The sequence below is a fragment of the Epinephelus moara genome, chromosome 6 (assembly GCF_006386435.1).
Source record: "Epinephelus moara isolate mb chromosome 6, YSFRI_EMoa_1.0, whole genome shotgun sequence".
NCBI lineage: Eukaryota > Metazoa > Chordata > Actinopteri > Perciformes > Serranidae > Epinephelus > Epinephelus moara.
The window spans coordinates 29917884-29945873 of NC_065511.1; the positions used below are offsets into that span (position 1 = coordinate 29917884).

Sequence of the window (27990 nt, forward strand, 5' to 3'; positions counted from 1 at the left end):
CAGCATAACGCGACAATGTGTTGCAGAAGAAGAGGAGAAGTGTGCAGCTGTTGCAGCCCTGTAATGGATGTTTTAGTTACTTTATTTGACACTTTTTCTTTAGTACAGTAGCCAGCTATGGTTGATGTGGTGTGCCTTGAATGTCAGATCTTGGCAACTGTAGCACCATTAAAAGAGGCTTACCTTCAGAGTCATATTTACTGTGTTGAGATGTCTGATGTGCAGCAGCTCAAGTTGTATTTACTCACTAAGTTAAAGACAACATGTTGCTTGTTTTGTGAATCAGTTTGCTCACTTTTGACCTGCGTGCCACCACATCAGACTGAGAAACTGGGATGGTATTCACCTGCTGTTACTCTTGTGGACATGCACACCTGTTGGCCTGTGTTGCACCTGAAGACCCTGACCACACACAGACAGTGGGATCACAGTCTTCTTGGTCAGTGAGACAGATGTGGTGCAGTTTATGGGTAATAGCAGCACTGTGACAGGAGGCGTCAGCCTGCGTCAGGGATGCTGAGCAGCCTTGTAGGCACCATCAAAGTATTTGACACACATCCAGTCCTGTTACAGCACCAGGCTCCGCAGGCCTGCCTGACCTGCACACAGCACTGTAGGCATGCAGTCGTAGGATCGTAGGAACAAAAGTGGAGCTCTTTGACTCCTTGGCATAGTCATGCTCACTCCCAGGTGGATGCTCTGTAAGTATTATGGGCTGTCACCAGTGGACTTGAGCTCCCCTGGAGACCATGTGACTGGTGTGTTTTTTTTCTTTCTTGTCTTTTTAGGAGTTGTATATTATGGGATGTATGCTGCTACTGCTGGAGTATTATGGTATGTCGAGGAGCGCAGGGGAGGGGGGGTGTCGCCATGACAACGGGGTTGCTAAGGGGGCTGGGACTACTAGTGGAAAGGGGAAGGAGTGTGCATGCAATGAGCCTGGTGCATGCATGTCTAGTAGGCTAGTGGTAGTGTACGTGCGTGCGTGCGCGCGCGTGGTGGAGGGGGGTGGGGGCAGGCTGAGTATTATGGTCTGTCCGTTGCGAGGTAACTATGCAGAGTCCTGTGTGAGTGTGGGAGGGGGGATTATTATGGGATGTCTGCCCCCTTTGTGTGTTTGTGAGGATGTTAGCTAAGCTCTGCCTGTAAGGTTGGGGGAGAGAGAAGAGGGTGACGGCGCAACGTGTTCTGGGTCATTGACGGTTCATTTTGTTTTTTAATTTCGCTCTTCATTGGCTCAGCCGGCTTTAATGAATGAGCACTAAATGACAACAACTGCCGCACAAACAGACTTGTATTCATTCTTGCACCGAGAGAGACACAGAGAGAGCACACCTCGACCCGGGACTACACACACACTACAGTAAGTTTCCAATGTGTGAAGGTAGGGTTTCAATGCTTCAACTTTTCTTTAATGTGTTGTCTTAACTCGACACAGCGCATTTGAAGCCCACACTTGACATAATGATGCATGCCACACTTAACTTCATTCACTCCTGTGTTGAAAATGACCTGCAAATCAACATCAGATCATGTCAAAGCATAGATAATCCAGTTATCCAACTTGTTTGAGTACGCAGGTGGTCAATTAGATGCGATTTAAATAATAGGAAATGAGGAAGGATTAGCCACCAACCAATGCCATTTATTTATTTATTTATTTTCAGCACCCGCCGCCCCCTCCCTTCCTGGACACCCCCGGTCCATTCTCCAACAGTCCCACGTCATTTTCCCTCCTCCCTCGCCGACCGAGGAGCAAGGTTTAGGAGGGATTAATTCGACCAGCAAGACATAAAATTAAAACGCTGCGATAATGTCGGGCAGCGAGGATGACAGGGAAGACTTTGGAGCCGCGGACGAGCACTCACTTCTCCACGGTAAGCTCGTTTTTTATTCCTCTGAAGAAGGTCCATCTCTCTTTGTGACTTGAGCTCGCCGAAGCTAACGTTAGCTTAAGCTAGCCAGTCCGTCACCCGCCATAATAGACTAGTTAGCTAACTTGTCAACCAAGTGTTCATAGTTTTACCTCTTATCTCTGAACCCCTCTCGTGGCGTGAACCTCCCGTGTGTGTTCCCGAGTGCGGTGGTGAAGTGTCAAAGTTTGAGAGCCGGGGAACAGACAAGTTTCAACCTGTTCTGTTGTGGCATTCACGGCGCGTGCTTGTGTGTGCGTGTGTGTATGTGCGTGCGCGGACGTTTGCCAAGTCGTGCCAGTGCGCGTGTGTGCTCCCCTCTCCCTCTGGCCTGCAGCAGGGCTCCTGTCCGCGTGTCTTTCTCCCGCTAATGACAGCATGTCACCCGCAGCAGGTGAGGACGAGCCGGAGGATGCTGTGTCTGACGTAGACGAGGTACCCAAGTCCAAGAAGAAGAAGAAAGCCAAGAAGAGCAGCAGAGAGAGCCGGAGCAGCAAGAGGCAGAGACCCATCAGAGAGGCTAGTCTCACAAACTTTACATGCAAACACAGCACACCCAATTTCATTAGATTCTTGTCAGATCTGATTTGGTAAACAGTTGTGTCAGCTCACCACGTGGGGCCACATCTGGGTGTGCACACTACAACACTGACAGGGGACCCCTGTGCGATCTTGGGCTCCACTTTAGGACCCACAGATCTACCTGGACACAAATAAAAAGCAAAGTAATGTTTTTTTGCAGCCAGATAGTGAGCTAATAAGTCCATCATGTTATTCTGAGTTTTATTCACAGCAAATAGTGAAGCAAGACAGCTTTGAACAAGATGCATTAATCATGATGGTCTAATTAATATAAAATATTGGGGTTCAAATTAGAGAACTGTCCATTTCCTAACATTAGGGCTGCAATTAACTGCTAGTTTTGATATTTATATACTTGCAGATTATTTCCTCAATTAACCAATTAATGGTTTTGACTGTTAAATACTGGTAACTAGTAAATAATACCTAGTGTAATTTTCCAGCGCACAAGGTGACACACTCAAACTGTCTGTTTTGTCTGCCAGTCCAACACCCAAAGATACTCACTTTACAGAGATGTGATATAGAGGAGCAACAATTAATCAATTAATTGATAAACTGAAAATTAATACTCAACTATTTTGCTGACTTAATAACTGTTTGACTTTATTTATTTCAAGAAAAAAAGCCAAAATTTCTCTGGTTACAGCTTATCACATTGAAATTTTGTGGTTTCTTTAGCCTTCAATGACAGCAAACTGTCCGACAAGTGTGCTTTAGTGATGATTCACCAGCTTAATTGATTACTAAGGTAGTTGTCAACCAATTTTCTGTCAATCAAACAACATATTTAGTGACTAATTGCATCAGTTATACCTTAAGATTAATGACGAATCATGCACTGACTAATGTAGCTCCACTGCACTGACAGTCCAAAACCCAAAGATACTCACTTTACAGAGATATGACATAGAGAAGCAACAATTAAACAATTAACTGTTAAATGAAAATTAATACTCAGCTATTTTGCTGATCTATTAATAGTTATGAGACTTTTTTATTTTTGGGAAAAAAAGCCAAACTTCTCTGGTTACAGCTTCTCAAATCTGAATTTTTCTGGTTTCTGTAACCGTCAGAAACCAGTAAACTGTTTGACACGTTTGCTTTAACAGTGATTCAATAGCTTAATTGATAGTTGTCAACTAATGTTCTGTCGTTTGAACAATAGATTTAGTGACTGCTTCAGTTACACCTGAATTTAATCATGAATCATACACTGACATAATTATTACTAGAAATTAAATAAAAAGGACAACACTTAAATTTATGATTTATATGATATATAAGTACAAGTGTCTTTGTGTAATTTGCAAAGTGGCTCTGTGTTTTGCAGGAGTTGCCAGTCAGCTCCCCGGAGCACCTGATGGGAGCAGAAGCAGCAGAGAGAGATGCAGAAGAGGGAGGTGTACGGTCAGAGAGTGAAGGAAGTGATTATGCCCCTGGGAAGAAGAAGAAGAAGCGCTCTAGCTCTGCCAAAGATAAGAAGAAAGGAGGTGCGGTGGCAGAGAAAGGAGGCTCGTCCAACTCGAAGAGCAAACGCAAAGATCCAGAACCAGAAGATGATGAGGATGATGACGATGACTGCCAGGTAAGGATTCATTTAGACTCACCTGTAGACTGACAGATAGTTAATTCTCTTAGAGCTAACATGACTAACTAACCTCCAATGTTCCTCTCCTCCTATGTCAGCCTAAGAGCTCCACCCAGCTGCTGGAGGCCTGGGGCATGAAAGACATTGACCACGTCTTTACTCAGGAAGACTACAGCTCCCTCACCAACTATAAGGCCTTCAGCCAGTTTGTCAGGTGAGGAGAGCCCTTTTATAATAATAATAGAATAATAATAATAGATTTTATTTATAACGCACTTTACATTTGAATACAAATCTCAAAGTGCACAATATAATCTTTTATAATATAAGAAGTTATCATTGTTTGCCTCCACTTTGTTATTTCAAGAGATCTGTGTGTGTGAAAATATGAATAATTGCTATATTTCTTGGAAATGTTGTGCCCTTAGGCCTTTAATTGCAGCTAAGAACCCCAAAATTGCTGTGTCCAAGATGATGACTCTAATGATGGCTAAGTGGAGAGAATTCAGCACCAACAACCCTCTCAAGGTACCCTGAAATCTTTGTCTGATTTGTAATGAATCACACATTGCTGTCCTCTTGTGTCATTGACAGTAGAGAGCAGAGTTTCTCACTCAGTGCTGTGTCACCCTGTAGGGCTGCGCCACTGCCAACGCAGCCCTCGCAGCTGCCAATGTGGCTGCAGCTGTGGAGAACATGGTGGTGGCAGGGACAGACGGAGGGGCAGAGACCGGTGGTGCCGCCTCACCCACACCTGCTCCTGCTCCTGCCGCTACTCCAACACCTGCTGTTCCCCCAGCAGCCCCTGCACCGCCACTCCGCAAGGCCAAGACCAAAGAGGGCAAAGGTAAAGTAGGATACATATGGAACATATCAGTGTGGGAAGATAAAGGTGGTTTGTTATTTATCAGCTATGTAAGAACAAAATAGATTTATCTAACTAATTAAACTGTTTTTTGTTTGAAATTAAATCCCTGTGTCTTCTCAGGTCCCAATGCTCGCAAGAAATCGAAGTCCGCGCCTAAGCCCCCACCGAAGCCCAAACCTAAGAAGGTTGCTCCGCTCAAGATCAAGCTAGGTGGCCTCAACAGCAAGAGGAAGCGCTCCTCTGTAAGAAACATTTTGTACCACCTTATTTTTGTGTTTTAAAGCATCATCCTTACATTTGAGAATGAGACGATCAATATATCTGATAACTGACAATGTACCATAATGTAACCAGTTATTTCTCTCATTCCCAATGCCCTCTGTCTCACCATTTCTCCGTCAGAGTGATGAAGATGACCCCGATGTTGACAGTGACTTCGATGACGGGAGTTTCCCTGTCTCCGATGGCTCCAACCGCAGCAGCCGTCCTAAGAAGAAACCCAAGAGTGCGAAAAAGAAGAAGAAAGGTTGGCATGGAAATATTACCTGAATAAAGAGTCAGCTTTGTTTTCTGCGCATCATTGTGGGACAAAGATTAACGAACAGACAGCAGCTTAATGTGGGAAGTTTGGCTTCATCGAATAAGATCAAAGTCACGGCCAAAATTAAGGCCTTTATTCCGGCCTTACACCGGACAACTTTTCAAGCAAATTTACGGTGACAGATTTTTACTTCAGTTGGTGGGCACACACGTGATCTTGATTGTTTGGTGTAAGGTGGTCAAGCTGTCTTAACTCAGCCTTTTCCTCATCTTGACCTTCCGACAAAATCAAACATGTTCAATATTATTATTACATTTTTAATCTTGGCTCATGCAAATACTGAAATTCAATGACGTGACCATTGTCATCAGCCAATAGCTGCGCTCTCCTCAGCACCAACCAAGAAGCAGTAAACAGGGAGGGGACTCAATTTGGTATACTATTTTCCACCAGGAGCAAGATGGGAAATTACCTTAAAAGGAATCTAGTTGTAGTCTTGCAAACAGTCACTCTGCAAGATCCTCAGTGTTTGCAATCTCTTACAGTGTGTCACTAAAAGATCACATCGTCTAAAGATGTGAGAAGGTGTCAGACTTAAGTCTTATAGTGTATGGTAGCCATTATGTGTGCAGGTTTCCTCTAATTTCCTGTTAATGTCCTCTCTCAGTGGAGACAGAGGATGGCGATGGCTACGAGACAGACCACCAGGACTACTGTGAGGTGTGCCAGCAGGGAGGAGAGATCATTTTGTGTGACACCTGTCCCAGAGCCTATCACATGGTCTGTCTGGACCCTGACATGGAGAAGGCCCCTGAGGGCAAGTGGAGCTGCCCACACTGTGTGAGTACCTATCAGTGCTGTGCAGAGGAGACCATTAGGTCCCTATGTAAGAAAAGACTGGGTCTGTTTCCTGAGGTAAACTACACCTGTTTGTAAAGTATTGTTGTGTGGAGGTGTATTTCTTGAAAGTTACACTGACAGGATGGCTGGTTGTTGGGAAGTGGACTTTGTTAATGCCGATTAATAAATCTTTTTGTGTTGTCCATTTTTCTTTGTCTTCCATGCCCCCCCCCCCCCCCCCCCCACCCCCCCCACCCTTTTGCTCATGTTCCTGTCTATCCTCTCCTATTCCTCACCACATGTCTACCCCCCTTCCCCATCCCCCATTTCCTCTTCTTGTCCCTCCCTCCACTATGGCTCCACACGCAAACATGCACACGCACGCACGCAATGCACACACACCCCCACCCCCGCCGCTCTTGAAAATCACCCCACACCCCTCCTTTTTTTCCTTTCACTCCGTTCCGCATACCTTCCCTGCCTGTCTGCCCCCCCCTCCTCCCCCTTGCGCTCACACCACCTCCCTCTGTCTGTAACTCTGCCACCAGGAGAAGGAGGGGATCCAGTGGGAGGCCAGGGATGATCTCTCTGAGGCCGAAGGGGAGGATGAAGAAGACAGGAGGGATGAAGGGGTGGAGGAGGAAGACGACCACCACATTGAGTTCTGCCGGGTGTGCAAGGATGGAGGGGAGCTGCTTTGCTGTGACACCTGCCCCTCCTCCTACCACATCCACTGCCTCAACCCTCCTCTCCCCGAAATCCCCAATGGAGAGTGGATCTGCCCCCGCTGCAAGGTGAGCGCTGCACACCAGTGCCTGTGAGTCTACGCGTGCACATGCTCACGTGGGCGTGCATGCGGATGCAGATTCCATCTTGTGCACTCCTACAGTAGATAAACCATGGCAGCTTTTATTTTGCGGGTTTTTCATGTCACCGTTCCATATTACTTTTAAAAACTGGATTTCTTCTCCTGAATTACTTCCCCTCCTTTCCCTTCTAACAGTGTCCACAGATGAAGGGCAAAGTCCAGAAGGTCTTAACATGGAGATGGGGCGAGCCACCCGCCCCCACGCCTGTCCCTCGGCCTGCTGACCTCGCTGCTGATGCTCCTGATCCCCCGCCACTGGCAGGCCGCAGAGAGAGGGAGTTCTTTGTCAAATGGTGCAACATGTCCTACTGGCACTGCTCCTGGGTTCTGGAGCTACAGGTACCACACACACTCTCTGAAACTGTATCTACCTGTAGTTGAGAGTGTCGATCTTCCTGCTCACTTCCTCACAAATGCACAAGACACACAATAAACCCAACGGTCCCCTTCTAAACCTTCATGTCATTTGTCCCCAGCTGGAGCTGAACTGCCAGGTGATGTTCCGTAACTACCAGAGGAAGACCGACATGGACGAACCGCCTCCTGTGGATTTCGGAGGTGAGGGCGATGAAAACAAAAGCACCAAGAGGAAGAACAAGGATCCTCTCTTTATCCACATGGAGGAGGAGTTTTACCGCTATGGAGTCAAGATGGAGTGGCTGATGATCCACCGCGTCCTCAACCACAGGTAGGATACAGACAGTCTCGTATCAAATACAATGTTTCCATGTTTAAAGAAGCTTACAGTAGATTCAGCTTGCTCTGAAGGTGAGGAACTATTAGACTGAGTTAGTATTTTAGTCATATCATGTTGACGCAGACAATTCATTGTATCAGGGCAAAAATGAACATAACAGTGCTTCATCATAACGCTGTCTTTCTTGTGTGTATGTTTTTTCCATGGTAGCGTTGATAAAAAGAACAACATACATTACTTGATCAAATGGAGAGATCTGCCCTACGACCAGTCAACCTGGGAGAGCGAAGACATGGACATCCCAGAGTATGACACCTACAAACAGACATACTGGAATCACAGGTATGCCGAGACGTAGAAAATGTCAGATAATATTTCTCTCATGGTTAAAAGAATGTGGTTGAAAATATGTTTGTGTCATTTTCTTTTAGAGAGTTGATGATGGGTGATGAGGGCAGACCTGTTAAGAAGCTGAAGAAGACAGTCAAAGTCAAGAAGGCAGAGCGTCCGCCTGCTAATCCAGTTGTAGATGTAAGCATTATCAAACTCTGAAGCAAAAAAAAAAAAACACCAGCAAAAGTCATCCTGCCATATAAAGTTTTTTAAATGGAGTAATTTATTATTAATACTAAAATGAAGCATCACTGTCAAGTCTTTTCCCCCGGCAGAATAAAAGTAGCTTGAATCAGGACAGGTGTCGAATTGATATTCCTCTTGCTTTCTTCCTTCCAGCCCACCATCAAGTTTGATCGGCAGCCCGACTACCTGGACAGCACAGGAGGCACTCTGCATCCCTACCAGCTGGAGGGGTTGAACTGGCTGAGGTTTTCTTGGGCTCAGGCCACAGACACAATCCTGGCTGATGAGATGGGTTTAGGAAAGACTGTCCAGACTGCTGTCTTCCTCTATTCATTGTACAAGGAGGTACGAACAATATATGTGATTGTCTCGCAAGAATCTTGAGAATTTATTTGTGTCACCCTGTCGTGATGCTGTTTTGTCCAGTCTGCCCTCCCCTGTCAATCAATGTTAGTGGGCAGGGTGTCAGACGTGTGACGCACAGTAACTCTGCCCATGAAAGGGGATGAGCTCCAAGGAAAGAACTCTATCCTAAAGGCAGGGCAAGACAAATACAGTTGTTTACGTTGTTTATCGGATATATGTGAAGGAGAAGCAAATTGTAAAACGCTTTCAGGGCTCAGAATACCATGTTGAAATTTGTAGGAATGTGGAATATTGGACTTTTTGCCAATATCTGATATACTGATTCCTATATCGATATATCCACTTTTTTCCCTTCCTAAATTTAGTTATCGTCAAGTCTCCTCTGTAGTGGAATTAATATCATATTATTTTATATTCATTCATTGTACAAAGTGAGAAAAAGCACGACATTGATAGTTAATTTTAAAGCCAACATCGACCGATACAGAACTAATATTATTGTGCATCCCTAAAAATGTGAACTGTGTATGTAATTCTCAGCTCTACATGCAGCAGTGCAAGTAATTTGGTGCAGGAAATATGTCGTGCAGGACTGTTAACTTTCATGCATTGACCATGAGACTCATGCAGTTGACACATACTCTCACACCACATGTCCATTTTCTCACGCAGAGAAAACACATTTATAACAGTGTAAAGCTCAAGCCGGATGCTGCTTAGGTTTTGAAACATATAAATTCCTGTCATGTACTGGTACTTGTAGCAGCCAAAAAGGACAAAGAAAAGTGCATTACAGCAATAATTTATTACACAACATATTTAGTCAGTCCTTATATGATAAAAAAAAAACTTTTCCATATTAGAGTTGCTCAAAATGTTCCCCAACCATGTACAGTTTAAACTGCACATAACCGCTCTGGGAAAGTCAGCTCAAATGAAATTGTAACACATTGAAAATGACCACATTTTTAAACTCGCACATTAATGAGTAAACATTTTCCTTCGGAGGTTAAGAAAAAAATTTCAATTTAATCTTGTTCAGGATGACCCTGAACATGACCATGCAAACTTTGAGGGTTTTTACTGTACAGAAAATCAAAGAAAAGTCATCTCAAAGTACATTCCAACTCTGCAATGGTTTCCTCATATTTGAACTGTCATAAAATGCAAATGTTGCAGCAGTCGAGGTTTGAATTCTTTTGGTCGGATCAGGCTGTGGTTGAAGTGCCAAGTATGGAAAAATACATGAAATTGTGCAGTTAAAAAAGCCCTGACTTTGCATCTATATAATGCAGCTATTTCATAATAATTGTACAACATCTTCACATTCTAAAATTTTCTTTGTCTTCCTGGGTACAGGGTCACTCCAAAGGTCCCTTCCTGGTTAGTGCTCCACTGTCCACCATCATTAACTGGGAGAGAGAGTTTGAGATGTGGGCCCCTGACATGTACGTGGTGACCTACGTCGGTGACAAAGACAGCAGGGCTGTCATCAGAGAGAACGAGTTCTCCTTTGAGGGAAACGCCATCCGAGGTGGGAAAAAGGCATCCAAGATGAAGGTAAGGACAACAGCAGAAAAAAGGACAACAGTGATGATACCAAATAAGAATATTATACCAAGTTCAACCACCAGTTTTAGTTTGTGGCACAGGATTACCAGTGGAAACAACTGCTTGCAGCCATAGTAATTGTGTTTCTACTTATTTCCCTGTTTGGCAGGTTAACTAATGTCCTCCTCTCTCTGTGCTTTACAGAAAGACTCAACAGTGAAGTTTCACGTCCTGCTGACATCCTATGAGTTGATTACTATTGACCAGGCTGTGCTGGGCTCTATTGAATGGGCCTGTCTGGTTGTGGACGAGGCTCACAGGCTGAAAAACAACCAGTCCAAGGTGATAATATAATACTTTGTAGAGGCTTTGTTTAATTCTGTGTTTCTGAACATCAAAAAGTAGTTTAATGCCTAAAATCTAATCTTTTTTCTTTCTTCCTGCCTGCTGTTAGTTCTTCCGAGTGTTGAACAACTATCCACTGCAACACAAACTGCTGCTAACCGGCACTCCTCTTCAGAACAACCTGGAGGAGCTCTTCCACCTGCTGAACTTCTTGACTCCGGAGAGATTCAAGTCAGTAGCCCCGCATCCGGCCAGAGCGTGTGTGGCTGTATTGCAGCTACAAAGAGGACAGCCACCTTCCACCCTATCTTCATGAATTTTCCTTTTCTCTTTGTCTTTGTAGCAACCTGGAAGGGTTCCTGGAGGAGTTTGCAGACATTGCCAAAGAGGACCAGATCAAGAAGCTCCATGACATGCTGGGACCACACATGCTCAGGAGGCTGAAGGCCGATGTTTTCAAACACATGCCTTCAAAGACTGAGCTCATTGTTAGAGTGGAGCTGAGCCCCATGCAGAAGTAAGACCCTCTCTACACAGATAGTCTTTAAATATTTGATATTTTTACCTTAAGTTTTGGCCTCTTTCAAACTGAGTTTTAGGTCACTTAAAGGAGATTTTTGAAAATGCCTTCTAAGATGCAGCTTTTTCAAAACTCAGGCTACTTTGGATTCATGTGGGTGTGTAAAAAGTGTTTGGGAAGCGATGATGTCATCTTTGCACATTGGTGGACTACTGGTTTGCTTATGTTTTGTTAACACTGCTTGGATTGTTGTTGATGAGGTGTGGAAGCGAATTTTTTATGTCCAGAGCAGCTTGTATCTTTGAGTGACCCGATTGTCCTCAATTTGAAGAGGAATGACAGTGAGAAGATCTCCAGTTGGTGTTTTGAAAAAGATAGCATTAGCCTGTACACGTTGCTATGTTAGCGACCAGGGGAGACTGCAGAAGACAGCTATGTGGGCACTGTCTGAAGTCTGTTTTGCGTTCTAGTGTGGATGGAGATACTTTGTAAAACAAAGGTTGAGTGGACAGAATTTTATTTTAAAGGGAGGGGGGAAAATATCAGTTAAAAAAAAAATCTGTTTACGTGTATACAGGTCCTACATTAGGACAAGATATGCAGAAGGTCTGTTGAGTATGAAGTCTGAATTCTGAACAGTGTACAGTATATTTTCCTTTTCTTCATCTCTGAAGTCTATTTTCTTGTTATCTTTTTCTTTGTTGTAACAAAGGAAATACTACAAGTTCATCCTGACACGTAACTTTGAGGCCCTGAACACTCGCGGAGGAGGAAACCAAGTCTCTCTGCTCAACGTGGTGATGGACCTGAAAAAGTGCTGCAATCACCCCTACCTCTTTCCTGCAGCCGCCACGGTACGACCCCAGTCTTTTCACAATTATATGGGAACAAACTGTTTGTTTCTGGGTTGTAGCATGGATCTGCCTCCATGTATTAAAAAATGTTAAATGCAGTCAGTCATTCTGATTTCTCACTCTGATTGTAGGAGGCTCCAAAACTTCCAAACGGCATGTATGAGGGTAATGCTCTGACCAAGTCTTCAGGAAAGCTGATGCTGCTTCAGAAGATGATGAGGAAGCTGAAGGAGGGAGGCCACAGGGTGCTGGTCTTCTCCCAGATGACCAAAATGCTGGATCTGCTTGAGGACTTCCTGGAGAACGAGGGATACAAATATGAGAGAATTGACGGAGGAGTTACGGGCAACTTGAGACAGGAGGCCATCGACCGCTTTAATGGTGAGCCATATATTGTGTTGCCTAAAATAGCTGCTATGGTTTGCTATCGGAGTGCTAATTTTCTTTCTCTGTATATTGTTTATCCCAACAGCTCCTGGTGCTCCCCAGTTTGCTTTCCTCCTCTCTACCAGAGCTGGTGGATTGGGCATTAATCTCGCCTCTGCTGACACCGTCATCATCTACGACTCTGACTGGAACCCCCACAATGACATCCAGGTATGCAAACCACAGGTGTTAACGTCAAATCCATGTCAGCATGTTTGTTTGTTTGGACGATTACGCCGTTTGTTTTGTGTGTGTGTACTTCATAGGCGTTCAGCAGAGCTCACCGTATTGGCCAGAACAGGAAAGTGATGATATATCGCTTCGTCACCAAAGCCTCTGTGGAGGAGAGGATTACACAGGTCTGTGAAAAGGAACACTACAAAGAAATTACACATACTTCTAATCAACCGTGTGAGGATTCTGTGATCGACTGCTCACCGCATGTTTTGTCCTCCACCTACCTCCCTCGACCAGGTGGCAAAGAAGAAGATGATGCTGACACATCTGGTGGTGCGACCTGGTCTCGGCTCCAAGACAGGCTCCATGTCCAAGCAGGAGCTCGATGACATTCTCAAGTTTGGAACTGAGGAGTTGTTTAAAGATGAAATCGGAGAGGGTGAGTCAACTTTAACCCCCTGATATGATTTGCTTTCAATTTTAAGATCATGATTCAGTTCGATTTTTGATTTAAACTTTTTTTTTTCTTTTTAGCACTAACCGCTGTCACATTGTTAGTCTGTTGTGTCTTGATTAGTAAAAATTGACAAATCATGGGTTTGATGCTCTGACAACTGCCACCTTCTTTTTCAGATTCTTCTTTAAAAAGATTGGCTACATGTGATATAGCCGTCATGTGGAATGTACCACACTAAGGCTATATCGTCAAAGTTAAATAAGTTATTTAAAATGTTATAAATAACAGTATCTTATTTCACCAGTAAACTGGAAACAAAAAGAAGAGCCACTAGATGGCAGACGGGACCTTTACAACACCAGGCTTCCTCACCTGCAAAGGAGCCACCGGGTCCTGGTGGCAGTAGTAGTGGTAGCCGTCGTTTTGCTCAGGGACTTTATATAAAGATGGACAACATGCCTGCACTTCCTTCCACTGTACAAAAATGAAGCCAAAATGTCCCTGATCTGGCCGCTGCCATCTTGCGTTGGTGACGTCATTTGGGGCCAGAGTCTGCGCAGTAGCGATCTCTGCGGTTTTGAGTTCCCACCATCCAACCATTGCAAGCAGCATCACTGATTGGCACACACCCCCTTTTTTGGCATCAAATAACTAATACACTTGAAAATACATCAGGGTGATAAGAACTAGCTAAAATGACCTAAAAAAAGCAGTAATGTAGTTTTTGCTTTCTTTTTATTTCTACTTATTTTGCTTTCCAGGGGACAACAAAGAAGATGACAGCAGTGTGATCCACTATGATGACCAGGCCATTGACCGCTTGCTGGACAGGAACCAGGACGCTACAGATGACACTGAGCTCCAGAGCATGAACGAATACCTCAGCTCCTTTAAAGTGGCCCAGTATGTGGTCAAAGATGAAGACGATGAGGTGCGTGTATGAATACATAACTTAAAGGAATACTTCATCCCATATATGACCATTTGTGTATCAACCAGTGTTTCGCTGAATTTGTGAAGAAAACTTTTTCCCATGCCTCTGTTGACTGAAGAATCCAAAATCGAGAGAATTGTATTCTTAGTATATGTGTTTATCACTCTGTTCTTGCGCCAGGAGGAGGAGGTGGAAAGGGAGGTAATCAAGCAGGAGGAAAGTGTTGATCCTGACTACTGGGAGAAGCTGCTGCGTCACCACTATGAGCAGCAGCAGGAAGACCTCGCCCGAAATCTGGGCAAAGGCAAAAGAACTCGAAAGCCAGTCAACTACAATGACGGCTCCCAGGAGGACCGAGGTATAAGACAGGGTACAGAACAATATATAATGCAACCTCTTCTTGTGTGTGAGTGCTGTGCAGTGCTGTTGGTGGTGTTGGTGAAAGACTCAGTGAGTGCGTAGCATCAGGTTTTATGTTATTGGCATCATTAGATTGGGTCTAGAAACAGTTAGTTGTGTGTTATTAAGAAATTGATATTTTACTTTTTCTCAGATCAAGCATGTTCAAAACAAATCGTTTGAATCCTTATAAAGGAACAAAGTTCCCCTCAAAGCTGGAACACAGAGTGACGTATAAAGAGCTGTTTGTACTTCTCCTGAGTGCAGTTATCTAGCTAACTTTATTACCCAGCAGTTTCTCCCTTCATCAGTTAATCAAACGTTATTTTTATAGCACCTTTCATACAGGTTAGTGCAGCTCAAAATGCCTCACAGATGGCAGACAAGCTAATATTAAGGCCTTGTCCACATGTACACGGGTATATTTGAAAACGTAGCTTTTTCTATGTGTTTTGGACTTTAGTCCACACACAGATTGCATTTTAAGTTACTGAAAACTGACTTTTTGTTAAACTCCTTTCAAGATGTTCAGAAACTCTGTTTTCAAAGACGTTTTTGATTTTCAATGTCAGAGTGTGCGCCATTGTCTCTTTTGTGAGTTGTCACAAATGAGACAGCATTTGTGCTGGCTCTAACCTTGCTAACAGGACTTTTTATGTTGACACATGAATGTACAGTTATTCTGACTTTATAGTGAGGAACAGAGGCGTCAGAATGTGCTGTGGAGGTCAATGCTCCTGATTGGCCGGCGTCATTTTCTTTGTTGCTTGGCTTTTGGGTTACAGTTATATCACTGCCTATTTTGTTTGGCATGTCCTTGACAGCGCTTCAGTTATGTTTTGGATGGAGATTTTTTTAATATATATATATATATATATATATATACACACACACATATAGATATATATATATATATATATATATATATATATATATATATAATCGTGTGTGTGGACAGGATTTTTTTTCTTTTTTTTTTCTTTTTTTTTTTTTTGAGAACGAAGGGGGGAAATAATACCTGTGTCCATGTGGACTAAACCTAAGACAGAACAAGTGTAGACTGTAAAAACAACAAAAAAGAAAAAATTATTTAATATTATGTAATATTATTATAAAATGAATTTTAAATAATTTTAAAAACTGTAACAGTATAGGTAGTAAAACAAAGTGAAATAATACAAAATTAAAGAACCAGATTAGATTAAAAGGACAAAGCAAGTATAAAAGTGACGACAATAAAATAGAATTAAAAGCTACAATAATATAACTTAGAGAATAATAATAACAACAACAATACTACTACTACTAATAGTAGTTATAATAGGTAAATACAAGCAGTACTAAAAACTAGATAATGAAGATTAAAAAAAGATTAAGATTAGACAAAACAAAGATAAATAGAGGGATAAAAATGTATAATAATAATTTGGGATGCATATGAGACAATAATAATTATGGAAATGTAAAAAAAATAATTTTAAAAGCTATAATTTCAGTAATAGCAGTTAATCATTAATATTACTGTATTGCTGTGCAGTAATATTAATCATAAAACAACAGAACATAAAATGTAATATCATTTTACAACATAAATACAATAAAGCAAGTGAATAAAATAATGTAAATAATAATTTAGATTTAAAAGCCTGGCTAAATAGGTAGGATTCCCCATCCCCACTGATTGAGTCTTATTTGAACAAAGCCTTTACAGGATTACAAGGACAGATGCAGCAGATGTGTCAATACTCTAGTAAGCTATTAGATTTAAAGGGATTTAAGAAGATTTAAGAAGTTTATTTAATATCTAAGTACAATCATGTGAAATACTTCCAGCTGTGAGGCTTCACTAAGGAAACGGTAAAATAGTGAATATAAAAACATAAAATAAAATAAAAGAAGCAATAAAAAACAGATGCATATTTAAAAGAAAATCATGCAAGGCAAAAGGCAAATATAAACACGGTAGATAAAGAGGTAATAAGTGATCAAACCTTACCATGAAAAGAAATTTACAGAAAAATGTATTTATAGAACCTGAGAAGCAGTCGCTCCCCCTCTTGGCTAAACGCCTGGCTGACAGTTACTAAATGGGGCTGCAGCTCCTTTTTTGTTTTCTCCCTCTTGAACATTTCTGTCTGTGCTCCCTTTAGACTGGCAGGAGGATCAGTCCGATAACCAGTCAGATTACTCTGTGGCCTCGGAGGAGGGCGACGAGGACTTTGATGAACGTAGTGAAGGTAAGGCTTACTGTTTAGATCACTGCTGTTAAGAAAAGAGGTTTGTGTGTGTGGTGTGTGTGTGATATGTTTGTAGATTAACTGTGAAGCCACTAAATATTAATGTGAAGTTATACAGAATTTCTTTCTTTTAAGTTTTTACTTGAGTCTAACATTGGGTCCCAGTAATGCTTGAGACACTGAGGTTCTTTCACCCACTAACATCCTTCAAACCGCCTCTACAGGTGTGTATACAGATTCAGACGACAGCTATGATATCTTCATTGACAACCTCTACATGTCACGTAACCGCCCGTGCCACTGTGTCTTCTGCTCTGAGCGCACAGAGGAAAAACAAGACAGAAAGAGAAAGAGACAGGAAGAAAAGAGAAGGAGGAAAGGAAATAAACAGGCAAAAAAGATTAAAATCAATGGTTTCTTGGCCAGCAACTGTTAACATGCACTTTAAAGAGATTGTTAGTGTTCAGGTTTTTTAAAAATGCACTTAAAAGGGTTTGTTTAAAAGGAACTTGTTTCAGATCAAATTGTTCCCTATAAGATGATATAAATGTTATTTATTTGGTCATTGATTTTGACTGTACGTGTTTTATATTTATTGTATTTTTTTATTTTATTTGATTATGGCTCTGTTCCTTGAAATGCATTAAATAAAGTACCACAACACTGCTTTCAGTTGTAAATGTTCTGAAAGCCATAATAAGAAGCATTTAATGTAGAGGAGCCGAGAGGTTGAGAGGAGGGAGAGCTTCAGCAGGATCAGAGTGTGACGTGACGTAAGTGGAGCATCTCTAGGACGTTAAGAGCACACACGATGATCACATCAAATTCAGTTTGAGTTTTGACTTCATGGCCTCGGTGAAACTTTATTGACTGGAATGAATCTCAGATAAATGAACTGTGTTCATTTCCTTATAGCGAACGCTCGCAGACCAAACCGCAAAGGGCTGAGGAACGATCGGGACAAACCTCTGCCTCCGCTGCTGGCCAGAGTGGGCGGTAACATCGAGGTGAGTTCCTGCAGAGACGGTGATAAATGCCTTGAGAGTGACTTCCTGTTGAATTTGTGTTTTTAAAATTTTAAACATCTTATCCTGGTTTATCATCTGTCAGGTTTTGGGCTTCAATGCACGGCAGAGAAAGGCTTTCCTGAATGCTGTGATGCGTTATGGGATGCCTCCCCAGGACGCTTTCACCAACCAGTGGCTGGTCAGGGACCTCCGCGGGAAGTCTGAGAAAGAATTCAAGTGAGTGTCAATGTGACGTTTTTCTGCTTGACCTTAAACAGGAAGCGCCAAATATTGAACCAATAAATTAGTACTATTGGTCACCCTTTAAATCCTTTGTGGGTTTTACAAATATTTAATCAATGAAAAGTAGTTAAAAGAGCTTATGATTAACCATCGTAACCATCGTTCTGCAGAACCTCTTAGCTCCACCCTGTAGTGACAGTGACAAAGCGATTTTGTGTGCTGGTAGTTTGAATAAGTACAGTGGTTTCTTTACTTAAGTAACACTCTATGAAGGCTAATGTTAGCAATCACCACCAACCCACTATGCTCCTGGTGCTGGAGTTGGTGCTGGCTGAATTTGAGTTGTGACAGTCGCTACTGTTGGTCCATCACCAGAGCCTCTGCCCTCTCTCCTCCCGACTAATAGTTTTCATGCAGCAGGGAGTGAAGCGGAGGAATCGCTGGGTGCACTAGCTAATTCTTATTTGTCTCATTAGCTATAATAACCTTTGTGACCTAAGTTGATAATGATGTAAGGTAATGCACTTGCAGCCTCAGATGCAACCATTCTAATCAGTGATGGACATGCATATTGACATTTGCTGGTTAAAAACCCCGTAACTCCATTTGAGCTTGACTTTGGTAAAATATAATGACACATGCAAGTATTTGACCATAAGTAAAGATGCAGTAACAACTTTTTTGGGCAAGGGTTTTATGCCTTTAATAGATGGGACAGACCAAGCGTGGAAGAGGGAGAGTGAGGGGATGACATGCAGCAAATGGCCACAGGCTGGAATCAAACCCACAGCTGCTGGGATAAGGACAGTGTCTATGTACATGGGGTGCCTGATCTACCCACTGATCTACTGGGCGTTTCATGCAATACCAGCTTTGATGGAGCAGTGTTCAGCTTTTTCAAAAACACAGTTTTTTTACACTTCCTGAAAAGTAGTGGTTTTGACATATGAGGTTTCTGCCCAAAAGTGACCTTATATTTTTGGCAGGGCTGAATTTCTTCAAATTCAAATTTGGCTCAAATGTTCACATGGACACAACAATGAACTGATTAGATTTCAGTGGTCAAAGGTCAAGGTCATTGTGACCTCATCTGTCTCATTCTCTTAAATGTGATATGTCAAGGACACCTGAAGGGAATTACTTTAAATTTGACACAAACGTCCACTTGGACTGAAGAATAAACTGACCAGAATTTTGTGGTCGAAGATTAAAGGTCAAGGTCAGTGTGACCTCACAAAATTTGGTTTTGGCCATAACTCAAGAATTCATAGGCTAATTATACACACAAATGTGTAATAAGATAAAATAATGAAGTGATGACATTTTGTATCAAAGGTGTAAAGGTCAAAGGTCAGCGTCACTGTGACATCACAATGTTGCATTAAACACTTTTCTGGCCACTACTCAACATCATATCTCAGGAACAGAAAGTCAGATACTTACTTGCTGACACTCACCTTGGGCGTCCACCTTGAAATCGTACTGATTGTATAGATCTTATGTGCTGTCGGGGGGAAGATATGTGAAGTGTGTGAAGCAATGGATGTAAACTGTAAAAGAAACTTGACCTTTTTTTTTTTTTAGGGTGATGACCTCTATTGAGGTTTTTGAATGAAGCTTTGATTGTTAAAAACATGTTGCTTGGTACAACCCTAGTTTTTGGTGTTGACCAAAATATGTCTGTAACATGAAATTAAAAGCACAGACTTCTTCTATGACTTGTGTGTAGACAACGTTTGAGAACTGTGGCGGTCTTTTTGAATGAAAAAAAAAGTTTTAATTCAAAATGTTTATATAGAAGTATTGCTGTGTATAGAGGCCAAATCTCAGGTGTTGGCGATATAATCAAAACATTTCAAACAAAACCTACCACCAAGTTGTGTTCCACCTTACTTGGCAGGGCTGTCTGCACTGAAAGCATGACTGGTATATTCATCATTCTGTTTGATGTGCAGTGTTTCCTTTGTGTATTTTTATGAAATGTGTGAAATCGACATTTCCTCCACCTTCTTCACACATGCTGCAGGGCCTATGTGTCTCTGTTCATGCGTCACCTTTGTGAGCCGGGGGCTGATGGAGCTGAGACCTTCGCAGACGGCGTCCCACGTGAGGGTCTGTCGAGGCAACACGTGCTCACCCGTATTGGTGTGATGTCACTCATAAGGAAAAAGGTATGGTTCACCAGTTAGAAGAGAAACTAGGAAGGTACATTTTAAGCAGTTAATTCAACCGATAGTGGAGTGTCTTAGAAAAAGAGAGATGACTGGTTGGTCTGTAGACACAAACATAGATCAAAACTATGTGATGGGTGCTCATGGAAAACAGGAGTATCTTAACTGTGGATTATTGGTTAATCATTAATAATTTTTCCCATTTGAAAACAGTTTTAACCACTGACATGATGTATGTTTAATGCAAAATTAGAGCGGGCCACATTAGAGGTCAAAAGAATAGATACAGTACACGCAGAGTTACTTGAATGATAAACTAAATAACACAAAATAATAACTTTATTTAAAATTGTGGAGCTCTCGTCTCTCTTATTAACAACTGGCCCAATAAAATCCAAAGTTTTACATGCAACAAAGAGCTGCACAACTCTCTGTGAGAGTTAGCTCACCTGTGGAGGAAAATAGATGGTATGTTAATCCAGATGGGGAAAAGTGGATCTGTCCAGTGTGCTGTAAACGAAATAGAAAATAAGTTCTGTGTGGTTTTTACTGTTCTTTTTATTGTGAACTATTTTTGTCTTATGAACTTTGTTCCATAAGATAAAAATATGAAAAATATGAATTTTGTAAATATGGAAGATGCACAAAGACTGACATGGCTGTTCACGTATGAAACATATAAATTAACCAGTTATCTGGAGGGAGCCTGGGAGCAGAGATGAAAACTCTTTATTGAGATAATCTGTAGATATTTGGTAGCTCCTTATGTGAACCGCTTATTTGAGATTTTGTATGTACATGTACATAAATTAATGATGGTTTGTAAACCTATGTGGGCTCGGCCACATGTTTTCCATGAAAGAGAAATAATGAATAAATGGATGGACGAATGACTGAATGAGGAGTCATGTGTCGGTTAACAGGTGCAGGAGTTTGAGCATGTGAACGGTCAGTGGTCGATGCCCTGGATGGCCGAGCTGGAGGAGAACAAAAGGGCTGCAGCTTTGGCTGCAGGTGAAGACCCAAAGACTCCATCTACTGGGACCCCTGCAGACACACAGCCCAACACTCCTGTCCCAGGTACACACACACACTCTTTATACTACTACTGGAATATTAAAAGAAATTTAAATTAATAATCTATATGATTTCTTACAATATAGATGTTCATTTCATGATGCACACACTGTAGTTAGCCTTTTCTTCTGCAATAAGAACCATCACAGACTCATATACTGTATGTCGTAACACTGGCCTTATGATGGTCCTTTGACAAATGACATGCATTTCCATTTCCTCTTAATCTCAGCAGCACATGCTTTACTTCAGCTTTTACCCTGACTGAACTGTAAAATGAATTCTAACTAAATGTTAAAACTAAAGTCATTACTGTGAAATAACCCTGGAAATTGTGAAGCAATTGTTGTTCTCTGTGACGCACCGAAAAATATTCTGCCGTCATTTAGTCTCTGTTCATGCTCATATACAGTTATCTCTTGACTGTCAGTGTATACCCTGACACCCTCTTGTGGATACAACCAGAATAACATTAAACAAGAAAAACTTGGCCACTTGACATTTATTTTTTGGCTTATTCAACAGTCACTCTTCAAAAATGTAATTAATTTTTTAACAGAGACAAGATAAAATGCACTCTTTGCCTACCTGTTGTTAACATGTGAGTTGTGTTTCTTGTCAGAGGATTTATCTAAATCAGAGGACAAGGAAGACATGAAGAAGGAGGGTGAGGATGGCAAAGGAGCCAAGAAGGCTGATGATCCAGAGGTGAATTTTTATCCACATCACCCATTTTTATTTTCAGTGCAGTTTAATAAGCTTTAAGCAGCAACATTAACCCGCTGCCTCTTTCCTAGATTATTGAAATCCCAGACGAGTCTGAAAAATCCCCCGTCCTGGAGAAGAAAGACGAAGAGGTAGAGTCTGCTGCGGGGAAGGAGGAGAAAGAGAAGGAGACAGGAAATGGAGATGAAGGCAAGGAGAAGGAGGCTGAAGACATGAGCAAGGAGAAGGAAGAGAAGGACAAGACTTTAGAGACGGAGAAGGACACTCCTGCTGAGGTCAAGGGTGAAGGTTCGGACGGCAAGATGGATTCAGATGAGGACAAATCCAAAGGTGAGGCAGGTGTTTGAACTGCTCTCCATTGTGTTTCATTTTATTTCCTTTTCTGTGATTTTAACTCCTGCTTCTCTTGTTTCAGCTGAGGAGGGAAAAGATGAGAAGATGGACACAAGTCTGCAAACAGAGGAGAAGAAAGGTACGCCTCTCCCCGCCCACTGAGCAGCAGCTCTAACTTGTACTACAATAAATAAACAAAATAAAATGACAAAAATTGACAAAGGTGCTGCTGCAGGCAACTGGTAAATTATTCTGTGTTGTGAATGTTGGTGACATTCTCATGTAAACAAACATGGCCATAAACACAAAGGCAATGTTGCGGTCATGTCCATATATTTTTCCATAAGTCAATAACTTAGTTATCATGACAGGCCTCCCTGTAGCCGCTGTATTCATCTAGTTGCCCAACCCAAGTCTCTATAATGAGAAGGTGTCTTGAGTTTTAAACTTTGTCGCTGTTGTTTTCTCACAGAGCAAAAAGAGGAGAAGGATGCTGTGAAACCAGACGAGACTGGCAAACTGCAGAACGGAGAGAACACCAAAGAAGGAGCAACAGCTGCGCCGGTGGTTAACGTCAGTGAAGAGAAGAAAAAAGCCACCAAGCAGAGGTTCATGTTCAACATCGCTGATGGAGGATTCACAGGTGGACACACACACACACACACACACACACACACACTTTTTCTCTCTCCCCTTTCTTTTCTGTCTTTTGACCTTTGTGCCCTCGTTCCCAGAGCTCCACTCTCTGTGGCAGAATGAAGAGAGGGCAGCCACTGTCACCAAGAAGACCTTTGAGATTTGGCACCGTCGCCATGACTACTGGCTGCTGGCTGGAATCATACAGTATCCTTTCAGTGGACCATTTTTGTTAAATTCACATGGGGATTGTTGGCTTCCCATCACATCAGAGCTGAAATGAGTAGCTGCAACTAGTCAATCATCAGAAAATTAATAAGCAGCTGTTGCAGCTACTGTTTTGAAAAACTGGTTCTGACCTTTTAAATATGAAATTGTGGTTTCAGTTTACCAAATTTGGCTTTCTCCAGACAAAATGAGCAATTCAATGGTGACATCTTGGGCTTTGGGAAGTTGTGATTGTTGAATTTTTCACTATTTTCTGATATTTTATTGAACAGACAATCCATTATTTGGAAGACAAAGAAATCTTCAGATTAACCATTAATTCAGATAATCATTAGCTGCCACTTCGTACCACATCACTGCATTCAAGATGGTAGGAAACTATGGCTGCTAATACAAAGCACACAAAGACCATGCTGCATTCTGAGGCCTTTGTTTTTCTTTTATGGTTTTCTGTTATGACAGTGAGGTGTTTGTGTGGATTAAGAATTATTTAGGGGCCTATTAATCCATTCAGAATGTACTGGATCAGGTATTCAAGCTAGGTTTAACAGAGAAGGACCTTTGCAAAACAAGTTGCCTGAGTTCCAAAATCTGAAGTTATCTGAGCATGATAAACAGCAGTTATTGAGAACAAAATTAGCACAGGATAATATGACGCTGACAAGACAATAATGTTGTTACACTTGACCTCGGCGTCTCTCAGACACGGCTACGCTCGGTGGCAGGATGTGCAGAACGATGTGAGGTTTGCCATCCTCAATGAGCCCTTCAAAGGGGAGATGAGCAGAGGAAACTTCCTGGAGATCAAGAACAAGTTTCTGGCCCGCAGGTTCAAGGTGAGCACAGCATGCTCTCTAGTCTTACATGTTTCCCCTCTGTGTGTGTGTCTGTCTATGCTTGTATCATATCTCACCGGACATGTCGTCTCTCTTTGTTTCCTGCGCAGTTATTGGAGCAGGCGTTGGTGATCGAGGAGCAGTTGCGCAGGGCGGCTTACTTGAACATGACAGAGGACCCGGCCCACCCCTCCATGGCCCTCAACACTCGCTTCAGTGAGGTGGAGTGTCTCGCCGAGTCCCACCAGCACCTCAGCAAAGAGTCGATGTCTGGAAACAAGCCAGCCAATGCAGTTCTGCATAAAGGTAAATGATCAAAACAGATGAGTACGATGCGGACAACTGTTTTAATGATTGACTTGTTTTAGTTATTTATTTTTTTCAAACAAAAAGCCAAACATTTGCTGGTTTCGTGCTTTTTAAATATGAGAATTTGAAGCTTTTCTGTGTCATACGTAATTATAAACTGAACAGCTTTGGACTTTGAGGAGGACATCACCTTTGGCTCTCTACACAGGGCATGCCTCACTGTTTTTTGACTTTTAATGACAAACTAATTAATGGAGAAAGTAATTGGCAGATTAATCAATAACGAAAATAATCATTAGTTGCAGTTACAACTGCCATGCAACTCACATACAAACTCACAGATTCATAAAGTCAAATGTAGTAGAGCTATTGCTATGAAAAAACAGCAGATCTTGGCTGTAGAATTGTTTAAAATATTCTATATATACTGTCACCTCACACAATAAATTATTTGTGTCTGAGAAAACATTTTTTTATTACATAAGAAGCTTCAGAGTAAAAGGAGCTTGTGTTTGTGTGAAAGAGAAGTGTTGATCGTCATTGTGATAGTATCAGCAGTAGGGAAAAGGGAACTATTATGTCAACACAAAAATTTGAATTTTTAGGCTCTAATTATAGCAGCTAACATGACCAGCAACAAATATCAGGTGCAATATTGTGGGCAGCTTCCATAGTCGAACAAAGACAGCTTTTCATTACTTGTTTAGGTGATAACCATTGCAACCACTCAGTCGTCAACCTCTGTGGTTGAAGAGATGATCACTCGCAAAATATGAGGGTTTGTTTTCTAGGCTGAAACCAAGGATTATTTTCCTCGACGATTAATCTGCTTATTACTTTCTCATTTAATTAATTTATCCCTTTTTTTTTTTATCAGATTTTCAAGAAACAGTATCAGTATCAATTTACAAACATAAAAAACTAGTAGACATAAAATAAAAATACAGGAACAATTATAAATAAATTAAACTACAATATAAAGATATGTTTCTAATGCACCAATTTTCAACTTCACCCCACCACACAGTCATCAGAAAGCAAGGTATGCAAGGCTTCATGCAAAGGAACATAGCAATCATTTCCAAATTCACTCAGCTGAGCCAGTGCACTTTCTTCATCTGTGTGTTCCAAGATAATTATTTTAAAAACAAACAAACAAAAAAAAAAACACATGTTCTTTTAAATAGTTATTGTTTTCTCTTAATTGAATAGGTATGTTTTTCATGCAAACAGTTCCTTCAACAATTTACCAATATTTGGTCTGTTTACATTTTTCCACAATGTCAGTTAATAATTTGACCTATTAAAATGCCCATCATGTTATCCTAGAGCACCAAATCATAACTTTTGAGAAGCTGAAGTAGGGATGGGGATCGTGAAACCAGTTCTAGTGGAGAAATTTTCCGAATCGCGGAAATCATATGCCTCTGAGCTTTTTATCAGTGCTGGCATGTGTTTCTGACCGTTGCACATTACAAATGATGATGTCAAATTCATATCTACGCTGCTGGAAAACTTGTAACAAGAAGGAGTCATGGTAGAGAGGACGAAACAGTCCAAAGCGTGGCTTCATTTCACGAAGAAAAGTGACAACAGTGCTGCCTGTTATGTCTTTAAAATGATCATTTCAACTAAGGGTGGAAACACCTGCAGTATGCTGAAACATGTTTCTTCTAAACATGGGCTTAAAGTTCAGAAATTCCACGTACTTGACACTGTAGGCATGAGTGCCACTGCTTCCCCACTGAGCAGCACATCCATTACTGAGGGAAGATATCATGTTTTAATAAAGTTAGCACCTCACAGACGAGCTTAGAAGATTTTTCATTTGGTGAAGAAAACAAATGAAAACAAATGCTGCACAGAAATTCTGCTGGAGCCTCCAAATGTTTGGCTTTTCTTTTTTTGAAAATTAACTTAAAAGATTATCAAAACAGTTGCTAATTGATAACTGCTTGACAGAATAATAAAAGCAGTGGAGAAGGAGAGATGCTGTTTGGCTTTAGTAACTGCGGACAGTGACTGTCACATGTTTGACAAAATGGTCATTGTCAGTAGGAGTTGTATAATTTACAACCTTGTGGTTTACTGCTGTTAGCATGCTAGTTCCCATAGTCAGTGTTTGCAGCATTAGCCATGCTATCTCCTGTCCCCTCCTGCTTCAGTTACTACGTTTAACAGGTGAAACCTGGTCTGACTGTGTCATAATGCTAAAATGTGGTATTTTGAATCCTTGAATTTCACCAGACATAAACTGACTGAGAAACAACAGCAGTCCTTCAGTTAGATTGTCAGTGTGGCACTCATAGCTCATTTCTGTGTTGTATCTCCAGTTCTCAAACAGCTCGAGGAGCTGCTGAGCGACATGAAGGCTGATGTCACCCGTCTCCCGGCAACCATTGCCAGGATACCCCCTGTCGCCGTGCGGCTGCAAATGTCCGAGAGGAACATCCTCAGCCGGTTGGCCAGCCGGGGCCCCGACGTCCCCACACAGAACCAGTCACAGACCTCGCAGCAGATGCAGGTGCCCCGCTGACCAATCACCTCGCACATGTCACTCTCACTGACTGAGGCTAGTCACCCTCACCTCACCGCCATGTAGCAGACGTCCCCCCTCCCCTACTTAACCACCATGTACAGCACAGTCAGGTTAGTCCTCCTCGTTCTGCACCCACAACCCATCTCCAGACTCAGAGGAGCATCAGCTACTGTATGCCGGACTTTGTTTTGAGAAGACTGGAACTGCAGATGTAGGATGGGAGGGAATGGAAACGAGTCTTTCTCCTTTACTGGGATTCTGATTTTAACTCCTGTAACCTGAACACTGTCGTCATGACTGAACTGCGGGCAGCTCCACCGACCTGTCCTGTTCTGTCTTTACAGCAGGGTCAAACATGTGTGTGTAACTATATGTAACATGAAGAAGAAGAAGCTAGACTGGAGAAAAAGCAGCATGCTTGGAGTATACTGGTGCTTTGTAGTAATTTTTGGATTATTGAACAATTCAAGGGATTTTATTGTGCTCATTTTCACCTTTAGAAAATTGTGAAACTTTTTTTTTTTTTTTTTTTTTTAAAAAGTCATTCAGCTTTTATTGTCCTCACCTGTATGTGTGTATGTGTCGAGAGAGAGAGAGAGAGAGAGTGTGTGTGTTTCCTGTATGTATGTGTGTATAAAACCGGGCATATTATCGTGCACCTCTACTGCAGAAAGCTCCCGACGCTGAGAGACTGTTACTGTCACTTTTTCGATCAGTAGTCAGTCAGATCCCTTACCTCCTCTGCGTCCTTACCCTCCATCCCAAACCTCCACCCATCTCGTCAGGTGACCCGATCCAGGATCAGCTCTCTGTGCTCACGTCCCAACCAGCACCTCAACATTCCTAACTGCACCACAGATTTGCTCCCTGGAAACTCTCCCGTGTTCTCCCGAAATAAGGACATGCAATAGCTCCACAGCTCTTAGGTACATGGGATGGTTTTGAGAACGAAGGCAATCTTAAGTTAATTTAATTTCTTACTGTATATTGTTATGTTGTTTTACATGATTGAATATTATTATGGTTACCACCTTGCTGTTTTTATCATTGCTGTTTGTTTTTATGAACTACAATAAAAAGTCAACAGTTTATCAAGGTTTTTGTTGATTTATAGGAAATTTTAATGCATTTGCCACGCTA

The 27990-nt window shown here is 41.8% G+C and overlaps 1 protein-coding gene across 5 annotated transcripts; it reads left to right on the forward strand.

The window, feature by feature from the left end:
* The first annotated feature begins 1079 nt into the window (after nt 1-1079).
* chd4b (chromodomain helicase DNA binding protein 4b) lies at nt 1080-27939 on the forward strand. Of its 5 annotated transcripts, none has more exons than XM_050047298.1 (40): nt 1080-1363; nt 1668-1877; nt 2305-2432; nt 3829-4083; nt 4185-4300; nt 4515-4614; nt 4723-4933; nt 5075-5196; nt 5357-5480; nt 6163-6335; nt 6884-7129; nt 7339-7542; nt 7680-7891; nt 8111-8242; nt 8332-8431; nt 8633-8824; nt 10205-10405; nt 10601-10738; nt 10851-10972; nt 11085-11258; nt 11974-12115; nt 12247-12496; nt 12588-12712; nt 12808-12900; nt 13016-13157; nt 13937-14106; nt 14290-14479; nt 16659-16745; nt 17661-17752; nt 17856-17989; nt 20022-20166; nt 21090-21246; nt 21866-21951; nt 22041-22299; nt 22385-22441; nt 22775-22945; nt 23037-23145; nt 23870-24002; nt 24113-24308; nt 26645-27939. In XM_050047298.1, the coding sequence occupies exons 2-40, from the start codon at nt 1814-1816 to the stop codon at nt 26845-26847; spliced, it is 5955 nt and encodes a 1984-aa protein (XP_049903255.1). In that variant the 5' UTR covers nt 1080-1363; nt 1668-1813; the 3' UTR covers nt 26848-27939. The 5 variants fall into 5 exon arrangements, with proteins under 5 accessions (XP_049903255.1, XP_049903257.1, XP_049903256.1 ...); XM_050047300.1 differs by having other exon boundaries at nt 14290-14467; XM_050047299.1 differs by having other exon boundaries at nt 2308-2432.
* The last annotated feature ends 51 nt before the right edge of the window (nt 27940-27990 follow it).

What these genes read in the sequence shown, in the direction of transcription:
- chd4b (XM_050047298.1), top strand. Translation starts at nt 1,814, where the DNA reads ATGTCGGGCAGCGAGGATGACAGGGAAGACTTTGGAGCCGCGGACGAG. An exon ending in CACCGCGTCCTCAACCACAG is followed by an intron (nt 7,892 to 8,110) that starts GTAGGATACAGA and finishes TTTCCATGGTAG; the next exon opens with CGTTGATAAAAAGAACAACA. An exon ending in CAATGCAGTTCTGCATAAAG is followed by an intron (nt 24,309 to 26,644) that starts GTAAATGATCAA and finishes TTGTATCTCCAG; the next exon opens with TTCTCAAACAGCTCGAGGAG.